The sequence below is a fragment of the Delphinus delphis genome, chromosome 3 (genome assembly GCF_949987515.2).
Source record: "Delphinus delphis chromosome 3, mDelDel1.2, whole genome shotgun sequence".
Classification (NCBI taxonomy): Eukaryota; Metazoa; Chordata; class Mammalia; order Artiodactyla; family Delphinidae; genus Delphinus; species Delphinus delphis.
The window spans coordinates 28102540-28114849 of NC_082685.1; the positions used below are offsets into that span (position 1 = coordinate 28102540).

Here is a 12310-nt window from a genome sequence, read left to right on the forward strand (position 1 = left end):
CGTAGGTGTTGATGGAGTGCCTAGTACCGTTCCTGATCTGATGAGTGCTCAGTAAATGTCTATGGAGTGAAAGAAGTAAGAATTAACAAACTTATGGTTGCCGGGGTGAAAGTGGGGCGGGGAGGGGGTGTGTGGGAGGGGGAGAGATAAATTGGGAGATTGAAATTGACATATACATACCACTATATATAGGATAGATAACTAATAAGGACCTACTGTATAGCACAGGGAACTCAGTACTCTGTAATGGCCTATATGGCGAAAGAATCTAAAAAAGAGTGGATATATGTATATGTATAACTGATTCATTTTGCCGTACAGCAGAAACTAACACAACATTGTCAATCAACTATACTCCAATAAAAGTTAGAAAACAAAAATAAAAACAAAGGAAAAGAATTAAATGAGGCAGGCTGAAAACAGCAATGAGACCCAACAGCTGCTGTGCTCTTGCACTGGGAGAGAAGCTGGCATTTTGGGGAGATTAATCTGGTTGTAGGGAGCAGGTTTGATGTCAGGGAAAGAGGCTGAGGGTTGTTAAGTCATTTCGCTGCTTGACGCCCCCCCCCCCCCGCCCCCCGTGGTTCTGATTGCTGAAGACCTGAAGCCTGCCCCGTGACTGCTGCCCAGTCTGGGTGCCACCTGCCTCTATGTCCCATTTGGGGCCATTCCAATCCAGTCACCTGGACCTCCTTTCTGTTGCTTAGGCCCTTGAAGTGCTTTCTCTATTCAGAAAGTCTTTGTGTTTCTGTTCCTCCACTTGGAAATTTCTGCCTTCAGCCCGTCCCCTCATCTGGCTCCTCCTTTTTGTTTGAGTCTTGGACCAAATCTCTCCCCCTAACAGAGGCCCCTCCTGGCCACCTTTGCTAGCGCTCCTGCTTCTTCCCACCCCCATCTTTCTTCTCGTCACCTCACCCTGGCATGATTTCCTGGTTATTTCCTTGTAGCCTGTAGTTCCGCCGTCTATTTGTGGTTGCCTGTGTCCCACTGTATTAGTTTTCGCTGACTGCTCAACAGTCTTACCACAAACTTGGCAGCTTTAAACAACTCCCATTTATTACCCCACAGTTAGCCGGGGGCCTCTGCTTCAGGGTCTCACAAAGCTGCAATTCAGCTGTTGCTTGGGGCTGTCGTCTCATCTGAAGGCTCAGCTGGGGATGGACCCACTTCCAGACTCTTGAGGTTGTTGGCAGAAGTCAGCCCCTGGCAGCCCGTTGGAACTGTGGGCTTCAGGCTTTTGCCGGTTGTCGTTAGGTTCTCCTAGGCTGTTGTGGAGGCTGCCCTCAGTTCCTTGCCTGCCTGGCCTCCCTCACATGCTGCTCACTTCATCACAGGTGTCAAGGGAAAGGGTCCCCTAGCAAGTCATACGTAATGTAACCACAGCAGTGACCTCCTGTCCCCTTTGCGGTATTACGTCAGCACGAAGCAAGCCATCAGGCCCTGCCCACACTCGAGGAGAGGGGATTACACAAAGGTGCTGACACCAGGGAGCAGGGATCCGGAGGCTGCCCTAGAAGTTGTCTGCCACACTCTCCAAGAGAATAAAAGTGACAGCAGGGGCCATGGCGGGAATCACAGAGTTCCTGAAAGGACTCTTTCGGGGGTTGTGCAATACCCTAGCCATGAGCACAGTGCCAGGCTCAGAGTAGGTGTTTAATAAAGGCATGCTGTAGGAAGAAAGGAAGGATGCAAGGGAAGGAGAGAGAGAGGGGGAGGAAGGAAGTAACGAAGGAAGGAGGGAAAGAAGGAATGTCCCACTTTCCCCTGCAACATGCCAAAAGTAACAGCTAAACAAATCTGCTCGTGGTTATCCTGAGGCAATGCCTCTGGGTTTTTATACATGCTGTTTCTTTTATTGAAATCCTCTTTTCTCCCTCCCACATATTCCCATGCCAACCAACCTGGCTATGGCCAAGTCATTCTTGAGGTCTCAATTAAAATGTTACTTTTTCAGAGAAGCCTCTCCTGACCCTGAAAACCGGATAACTCAGTACTCCTTCCTCTATACTCTCCCATAAGCTTTTTCTTTGTTTAATCGGAGTATAATTGCTTTACAGTGTTGTGTTAGTCTCTACTGTACAACGAAGTGAATCAGCTGTACGTATACATATATCCCCTCCCTCTTGGGCCTCCTTCCCATCATCCCCCCCAGTCCCACCCATCTAGGTCATCACAGAGCACCGAGCTGAGCTCCCTGTGCTATACCACAGGTTCCCACTAGCTCTCTGCTTTACACATGGGTAGTGTATTTATGCCAAACCTAATCTCCCAATGCATCCCACCCTCCCCTATCCGCCCTGTGTTTGTCTGGCACAGTCTAGAGTCTAGAGCAGGAGTCTGCACACTGTAGCCTCCAGGCCAAATCCAACCTTCATCCTGTTTTGTAAATAAAGTTTTATTGGAGCATGGCCACACCCATTAGATTGTGTATTGTCTGTGGCCGCTTGCATGCTAGGAAGCAAAGTCAAATGTTGCAATAGAAAATATGGCCAGCAGAATCTAACTTATTTATTATCTGGCCCTTTAAAGAAAATGTTTGTGAGCCCCTAGTGTAGGATGCTTACCACAGTCTGTGGTATTTGATCCTTTGTTTATTTCTTCCCCACTAAACCCTTGAGTTCCTTAAGGACACAGACGATGCCAGTTTACCCTTGGTTCCCAGCATTTAGTCCAGGACCTGAAACTTAATGGTCAAGATATGTTTGTTGAATGAATGAATGAGTGAATGGTAAATCTGTCAGAAATAGAGAACAGGTAGAAAAACTCAAATTAGGGTTATTTGAAGAGGGTCGATTTACAAGGGGCTATTTCAGAGGTGTGGGTGTGGCTCAGGGAACCAGGGCTCAATCGCGTCAGGACTAGAGGCGATGGAGCTACCGTCGCCTAAACCAGAAGAGAGGAGAGGAGGCCAAGTGTTCTGGGGCAGGAAGCCGTCAGTCATGAGGAGGAGCTGTGACCTTGGGTGGCGACACTGGCTAACCTGGGTGACCTCTCAGGGTGGCAACCGGGAGAGTGAGTGCCTTTCCTCCCTCTTCTCCCTTCCTCCCAGCTCCTGCCCAGCTCAAAGACCACAGGGCCCAGGAGCCAGCCTTGCAATGTGGTCCATTCAGGTCAGCCTCCCAGCGTGGAGAGAGGTGAATAATTGCAACTGAGGCCACAGCCCCCTTGCCAGCTTCTTCTGGTTTGGTTGGAACCTCTTCTTTGCTGGTGATAGACAAGGGGTTAGGCTAGGCAAGAGACATCTTAATTCGGGCCCCTCCTGCCCTTTCCCGAGCGGGATTCCCCAAATCGGGCGACGCGATCTTCATGTGAGCGCTTCACACCCTCTGAAGGCTTGTTCAGGGGCTTGCCGCCCGGCCCCTCCTCAGACCCGCCACTTCTCTGTGACCCCTGCGCGGCCCCTGCTGTCACCCCTCCCCCTCACTTCCTTCCCATCCGCTCCAGGGGGTCTTCTCCCTGAGTTCCTGCTGTGACGTCTCTCTCAGATCTCTGACTGCCCACTCCCCACCGACTGTAGACCACATCTCTCAACATTTGATTTTGCATGTTCTTACATCGTTCTCTAAGTATGTCGTAAATCTTAGTCCGTCTCCTCAGCTAGACTGCAAGCTCTCTGACAGCAAGAACCAAGCCATAATTTTTCAGCCCACTTGGCCTGGGACCCCAGATATGAGAACTGGAGATCTCAAAATGGTCAGGACTTTACGGGTCGTGAATCCAGCCTCCTGCCTGTCGCAAGGGCCCCCTAGGCATCATGCTCAACATGAGTCAACGACTAATCTCCACTTGTATACCCCTGCTTTAGGGACTACTGTGTTGTAGGGCAGCCCTTACAAGTTCACCATATGTTGAGACCTTATCTTCTTTCCTGAAACCCAGAAGGCGGCGCTCTGTATACACTGGTCATACAGAGGGCAGGTGGTCTTAAAGTCTGATCTGAACTGATGGTGTATTCTCTAACTCTATGTTTCACCATCACAGATAAACATCTTTTGTGAAGCCAGTGCTAATCTATCCTCTGCATCCTCTCCCTACCAGTTGTTGGCTGTGGGTGAAAATTAACCACTCCCAGTGCTGTTTAGAAAGCACTTCCTCACATACTTTACCTCTTGAGCCTCATAGCAATCCCGTGGATCTGGTCTTTTGGGTCATACTTTATAAAAGTTTCATCAACAATACCAACAACTGGGGCTCTATAAAGTTAAGTGACTTTCTCAAAGTCCCATAGCTAAGAATTGAGAAAGTGGAGACTCAGATCCACATCTTCTGAGTTTATAGTTGAAGCTCTTTTCTCCAAGCCCATGCTGCCTCACTGCGGGTTGTTTTTTGCTCCTTGCCCTTCCTGAATGTGCCACGGCAAAAAAAATTTTTGCAAGGATGCCAGATAATGAATCAAAAGAAGGATGAATATACACATGCCAAGATAAGGACAGTGGTCCGCCCTGGAACATTTTTGTTTCATTTTTTCCAATGTTGTTCTGAATTGCACTTCCTCCCCACCCCACCAAAGGTGTCAAACAGATGTGGAAATACCGCAGAGCTCCAAGTCACAGCACTGGTGTATGATTCACTGATTGTGATGGGGAAAAATAATGCAAGAGTTTACCATGGTGATGCCTGTTTATGAAAGCGAGGTGGTAGATGATGAGGAACATGGTAGAAACCAGACATGGGCAAAAACAGCAAGAAAGCACTTTCCCCTGGAGTTTGCAGAGGGGCTCAGCGCTTGTACGGGTCCAGATCTCACAGGGGAGATGGGATAAAAAATGCACCAACTTGGCTGGAGTGGGGAGCAGCAAAGCCACTAGGAGTATCCCTTCACTTTCTTTAAGACGTATGATGGTAAATTCTATTCTGTTCTGTTCTATTTATTTATTCATTCATTTTTCTGGCAGTCATTGGTTACCCTGATATAGTAGAATATGCTTAGACCCTAGCTGGAGATGGGCAGCATGATGTGATGGTTAAAAACATGGCCTCTGCATTCAAAGAGCTTGGGTTCAAATCCCAACCTTGCCACTTACTGCTTGTATGACCTTGTGGCAATTTGACTTACCGATAAAATCTTCTAAGCTAGGGTGCTTCCTCATGTGAAAAATGGGATAATTAAGGTACCTACTACATACGATTGCTGACTGGATTAGAGAGAATAAACATAAAGTTTTTGGTACAGTGCCTGGTGCATAGTTTGGGCCCAGCAAATATCTTTTTAAGGCTGATCTTCAGTATTTTTTATCTGTTGAAGGAAGCTAGTAATACTTACATTTCAGAACTATTGCAAAGAGAAGGAAAAGAAAAAGGTTAGAAAGCTCCTGACTCAAAGATACTGCATTCATCACTGTAGAGTGCTATAACAGATAGTCCCCAATTTCAGTGACTTAAGGGTTATTTCTGGAACATGTCTGAGTCTAATATGGGTAAATGGGGAGACAGGGGAAGAAGACCTCAGTTGCATGCAGTCATTCAAGGAGTCAGGCTCTTTCTATCTGCCATGTAGGATTGGGCAGGAAGTTTTATGGAACAGGCCTGAAGGTGGCATATATTACTTGTGCTCATGTAATAATGATGAAACTCAGTCACATGGTTGCACCTCCCTGCAAGGGAAGCTGGGAAATGTGGTCTATCTCTGTGCACTGGACAGAAGGAAAATGGTGCGGTGGACAACTTGCCAGTCTCTGCCCCAGTGTTCAGTGCATGGCAACCACATTTTGTGAACACTAATATAATACCATGGTGATTCCCATGGCATCCTAAGCCCCACTTAGAGGGATGGGCAACCGTAATTATGCAGTCTCTTCTTCTCAGAGCCTGAGAGAAGGGCCGGTTCTCATCTCATCCCTACCGTAACATGTGCCCCTCTGAGCCATCCTTGGCCCCTCTGAGCCATCGTTGGCCATAATGACAGGACTGAGGGTCTCCAGAGTGGCAGGCAAGCCTCAGAAAGGACATGCCATTGAGAGTCATATGAATGGAGTTCTATTGTTCGTGGTAAATTAACTCTTCAGACATTAAATATTTCTCTTCCATTCTCTTCCATCTCTCTATTGTTGCAAAACGAATCACTCCAAAACTTAATGGCTTAAAGATATGCACTCGCTTTAGTATTGCCTCTCATGGTTTCTGTGGGCAGGAATTCAAGAGTGGTTCAGCTGGGCGATCTGGCTCAGAATTTCTCGTAAGTCACAGTCAGATGGTAGCTGGGGCTGGAATCTCAAAGGCGTCTGCACTCATATGCCTGACCTCTAGGCTGTGAAGACTCAAACAGCCAGGGCTGGACCAGATGGGGCTCCTCAGGTGCCTCTCTCTCTCTCTCTCTCTCTCTCTCTCTCTCTCTCTCTCTCTCTCTCTCTCTCTCTCTCTCTCTCTGGTTCCCTCACATGATCTTACCATTGGGGATTTCAGGTCTTCTGACCTCACATGGCAGCTCAGGGCTCCAATGCAAGTGCTCTGAGAAGCAGCCAGGCGGTCACTTACTGCCTCTTCTAATCTAGCCTCAGAAGTTCTGCAGCATCGCTTCTGCCAGAATCCTTTTTGTCCAAGCAGTCACAAAGACCTGCTCAGGCTCAGCGGAAAGGGGCAGAGACTCCACCTCTTGAGGACAGGTGTGTCAAAGGAACTGTTTGTAGACATGTTTTATTGATGAAACGGCCCCACTTCCCCACCCTACCCCCGATCTAGATGCTGTAATGGCTTCCCCGTCTAACATCACCCCAGATGGGATCATTCGTGCCTGCAGATGGTTCAGAGCTCATACTGAGCTAAAGTAGACTGATTTCTTCAAAGGACAGAGCTGAAGGCTGAGAAATCTGGCTAAGGAGCCTGGCCTGGGATGACCGGGCTGGGGAAGGGACGGCACATGAGGTGGTGCAACCTCTTCTCAGTGTCAGTTTCCTTAGTTCCCATTTTCAGCCAAGCAGGTTGGCAATCCAGGCTCTGTCCTCACCAAACCAAGGTCTGCAAGCAGGAGAGGGTTATGTAAAGCATGGAAGCTCAGAGAACTTAAGTCAGTGACTCAGATTCACACAGCTAGGAGTGGGGAGCGGGACAGAGATTTGAACCCTGACCTGTGTCACCCAAAACCCACATGCTCCCTGGCCTCCCTGGCAGTGTGCGCGTTGGGCAGGGGTGGTGGTGGGGTTTGGGGCAGACAGACAACAGAGCTCTCTCCCTACCCTCTCTCTGTAGCCAGATACCAGGGAAGTAGGTGTCCTAGACACACTGCACGGAGAGGCAGCAGAAGGGGACCACTCTTGGTGCTGTCACTCAACTAATTATAGTAACGGTAGCTGCCACGATTATTTAACGAGTGCCTGATAAGCACTGTGTATGCGTCGTCATCTCATTTAACCCTCGTAAAAACTCTTGAGGTCAGGATTGTCGCCATCAGTTAGAGGGTGTTGGAGAAACTGAGCCTTGGAGATGAAGCGAACTGCCCATCAGTCACTCAGGAAGTGGCAGGGCAAGCATTCAAGCTCATGGCTGCTTCCCTCTGAAGCTCAGCCTCCCAAACACTGACTCTGAGCCTGAGACAACCCCACAGTCCCCACCCGAACCCATGCCTCCAAGTCCTCGGCATTTCAGCGGCACACTTTGTGCCCCTTCGTAAATAAATATTAATTGAAAATATCAGTGCCGCAGCCGCTGACACAAGCTGCTGAGTTACCACGCTGTGCCCTGGTGATTAAACCCTTGGTTGCATTGTCATATTCTCAGTTGTCACGGTCCCCAGACATCCATCCCAGTTGAGATGGGGGGTAAGAAGGAACTCGGGGTGATGATGAGCACACACAGATTCCTGTCTGTGTGCTGGTGTCCACTCCTTGCGTGAACAGCTTTCATTATTTCCCCGTGTGACTCTTGCTGTCCTTTACCAGCCCTCAGCTTAGTCTGAGAAGTCTAAATGCCGCCTCTCTCCAGCACAAGCTGGTTAAGAAACAACTTTGGTAAGGTAGATAGCTATTGGGAAGCCGCCGCATAGCACAGGGAGATCAGCTCGGTGCTTTGTGACCACCTAGAGGGGTGGGATAGGGAGGGTGGGGGGGAGGGAGACGCAGGAGGGAAGAGAAATGGGAACATATTTATATATATAACTGATTCACTTTGTTATAAAGCAGAAACTAACACACCATTGTAAAGCAATTATACTCCAATAAAGATGTTAAAAAAAAAAAAAGAAACAACTTTGATTGTTACTGTATTTTTTAACGTTTTTTGGGAGTTTGGGATTTACATATTCACACTACTGGATTTATTTATTTATTTTTTTAACATCTTTTTTGGAGTATAATTGCTTTACAATGGTGTGTTAGTTTCTGCTTCATAACAAAGTGAATCAGCTATACATATACATATATCCTCTACTGTATTTAAAATAGATAACCAACAAGGACCTACTGTATAGCACAAGGAACTCTGCTCAATATTCTGTAATAACCTAAATGATTGTTACTTTAGATACAGGAAAACTGGATGACGAAGGGAGGTGGTTCCCCAGGGAGGGGGCTCCAGGACTCACTTGATTTTTGTTTCAGTGTGACTTTTTGAAATCAGGAGAATAATCCCTCCTCCAATTTGATTTTTCTTTATACAGAGTGCTAGAATCTGAAAATTGTTTCCCTTTTCATTTTATGCAACTTGAGAACTCACAGGTCTTTCTGAGGCATAATAACAGGATGGCAACTTGAGGACCTGAGTAGGAGAACCAAAGAAGTAGTGAACGTATGGGTGGGGGTCCGTCATTGGGAAAATGGCCTTTTAGTACCTAAATGTCCTGGCAGGAAGCAAAGCTAAACTCCAACTTGGCCAAAACCTTGAAAAGTTTCTGATCAAGGAGACATGGTAAATAGGAATTAATTGTTCAGCCTCCATTATTAAAAACTGTAACATATTATTCATGGTCCTTTTTTAAAAAGATTTTTTTTTGTATCCCGTCTTCGTAGATAGCTTTAGTGAGCACAGTATTTATACGATTGTTCACAAGTTCTTTCTTGACTTTGGTTTTCTCTAATTCTGGTTTTCTACCATCCAAGGTGCCTCCTTCTCCTGGACACCAACGCCACCATAATGCTTTGAGCTCTTCCATGGCAAATTCTTCTCTTTAGGGCCATTTTCGGGAGCTTCAGCCTACAAATTGGGGCAGGATTAATCCATGAAGCTGTCTTTACCTGTTGTATGAGATAACTCTTGTCAGGCACATGTGCTACTATGTTGGGCTATGGAGTTAAATGAGATATGGTCTTTGCCCTCAGAGAGTTTGCAGATTAGCTGGAAAATAGACAAGTACCTAGGTGGGTACCAAAGTCGGTCAAGATTCCTTTGGTTTCAGGTGATAGAAAATTCAACTCAAACTGATTTCGGACAAAATATAAGGGAGATGGGATAGATTGGCTCACATAATCTCAAAATACAGAGGTTTCTGGCATCAGGCATGGGTGGATCCAGCTACTCATAGCATAGCACCAGAACCAGTCTCTTTTCATCTCCTGACTCTGGAAATTCTCTCTTCATGGTAGCTAGATAGCTTCTGGCAACTCCAGTGGAGCGAAAGCTGTTGGGAATTTGAGTCATGTATGTACTCCTGAAACAATTACTGTGGTCACAGGGAGTGAAGATGCTTATAAGCCTGGCCTAGATCAGGTGCCCATCTCCAGAGTTGGGGAGAGGAGTCAGCCCCACTTGTATGATATGATCCAAGAGCTGGGGGAGGGGGGCTTCCAAAGAAAAATTTGTTATCTGAAGAAGGGGCAAGAGAAGCCAGGCAGCTAAACATACCAGGGCTCTACTGTGTACATAATGGCTAGCTTATTCCATACAATGTCCTTGGGGTTGGTTGGACATGCTCTAGGGAATATCATTAATCATGGGAATTGCCTTGTCCTTAACAAGCAACGTCCCTCCAGCTTAAGCCAGTCTGGGTTAAATAGACCATAAGTGTAACCTGCAAAAATCTGACCCACATTTGTTCTCCATTGCAGTGACCTGGACAGAAATAACATCACCAGGATCACCAAGACCGATTTCGCTGGACTCAAGAACCTCCGAGTCTTGTAAGTAACGCGTGGCTCTCCAATGTATTTTCACTCTCAGCTCTTCAGCCTTGTGAAAATGTCCCACTGCCCTGACATCACACCCCCAAGCACTGGACAACAAGAATTCGCCCTTCTGCAGCAGAAAGCCCTTCATTAGTACATCCAGGTTTCCTTCCCCAGCTGTCTCATTCTGTGTCTCCATGCTGTAGGCTGGGCTAGACCAATGGAAGAAGTCAGTTCCAGTGACAGGGAACACAGAAGGTTATACACAAATAAATCAACATGCCCAGCTTCTAGGATGACAGCAGGGTCAGGTTGGCTAACCATGCTTCCCTTCCATAGAGATGATAATTTCTCCCTCAGCATGTGAATTAAAAGAGCAATCAAGACAAAAGTTATTTATCTTGTTGCTTAATGGAGAGGAGGGGAGGAAGGAGGGAGAGAGTCAGACAGGGTCAGAGCTCTTGCTGAACACTTGCAGCTGTGCAGACAGGTAGCAAAATTTGAGAGGGGCATTGGTGCAGCAGGGGAGCAAGAAATATCAGGTTTCATTGCTAAATATTGAACACTTTCATCCATCCCTATATCTGAGTGATAAGAAGCTGCCCAAATTCTTGTGCACTGACGAGTCTCAGACATTCAGAGGTACAAGAGAGGAGGAATTGGACCCTCTTTCCTTCTTTACTCAGAAGGTGATTTTGACCCATACATGTGACTCCAGACCTGGAGTGCAGCCTGGGCAATCGGGCCCCTGACTTGGTGTTTGTCGTGTCCTGGAATCTTGGCTGGCAGCTTTTTGCTAGAAGTAGCAGCTAAAGTCTTGGTATCTAAAGCCACCTCCTTCTTTTTACTCATAGCCCGTTATAATACAGTGAGTTGTATTTTGGGGACTGGAAATATTAGGTTCTGGTCCTGACTCAGAATTAACTGCCCATGTGACCTCGTACCCTATTGTACTCCTCTGGGCCTTACTTTTCTCATCTGTAAAATAGGGAATGAGTAGTATATTAGTTTTCTAGGGCTACTATAACTTTGTACCACAGACTGGGGGGCTTACACAACAGAAATTTATGGTCTCAGTTTCCAAAGTCCAAAATCAAGGTGTTGGCAGGGTTGGTTCCTTTTGAGGACTCTGAGGGGAGGATGTGGTCCAGGCCTCTCTTCTAGCTTCTGGTGGCCTCAGGGATTTCTTGGCTTTACGCTAGCTGTCTCTGGGTCTCTCTGCATTGTCTTCCTTCTACACATGTCTGTCTCTGTGTCCAAATTTTCCCTTTTTATAAGGACACCAGTCCTATTAGATTAGGATCCATTCTAATGGCCTCATTTAAACTTGATTACTTAGTAAAGACCCTGTCTCCAAATAAAGTCACTTTTTGTTATATTTGGAGTTAGGGCTTCAATGTATGAATTTTGGGGGGCATGCAGTTTGACCCATAACAAGTATTTAGAAGTCCTTCTAACCCTAATAGTTACATATATAATGCTTTGTGATTTTGACATTTTCACGCACAATGTGTTTATTCTCACTGAAACCTGTGGAACATTACTTGTGTCTCATTGTTTTCCTGATTGAGAAGTAGATGGTCATGATGATGATGATAACTGATGTATATATGGTACCTTCCACAGACCAAGCTCTGTTACATAGTTATTAACCCTTATCTGCCCGGAGGAAACAGGCACAGATAGGTTAAGTGGTCCCAACTCCACATAGCAGGGAACTGAAGGAGGAGGACTCAGAAGCCAGAATGTGTGCTTTCTAACCTCCATGCAGTGCCTCTGTTCATTTGTGTTACAGGAAGTTTAGAAAACCAGGAAGGTGATAGTCTAGGAATTTGGTAAGTGCAGCGTGGTGTGCAAGTGGCTGAGCGGAGTTTCCCTGAGCAACAGGGTGTGGCACTGCTAGGATCTCAGGGCTGGGCCTCCAGCTAGCAGATGCTCTCCCCTCGATGTGGTCTCTGGTCTTTGGCCAGTGCACCCCCCCCTCCCCCCATCCCTGGAGGGAAGACCCTACCCTCTGCCAAGTCTTTCTTTTGCCCCAAGCAGTCATGTGTCTGTCAAATGACTGGCAGCTCCGACAAGTGTGTGGGGATCAGATGGAGATTGGGATAAAGGCGGGGGATTTTCATGGCTCAGTTTTAGGGTGATTTTTATTAAAGAGATATAGGCAGTAAACTCCTGATTCCAGGTCACTTACCAACTTAAAGAACAAACACTTAACTTCTCTATTTTTTTTCCATTTTTTCCCCCCAGAATCTGTGAGAAATGTCCTTTCATACAAG

General features: G+C 46.7%; 1 protein-coding gene across 1 annotated transcript in view; it reads left to right on the forward strand.

The window, feature by feature from the left end:
* Window positions 1–12310, forward strand: part of SLIT3 (slit guidance ligand 3) — a 609828-nt gene that overhangs the window by 34617 nt on the left and 562901 nt on the right. The window contains exon 2 of the mRNA XM_060008410.1: window positions 9975–10046. Coding sequence (XP_059864393.1) covers window positions 9975–10046 — 72 coding nt within the window. The remainder of the gene's footprint in view (window positions 1–9974; window positions 10047–12310) is intronic.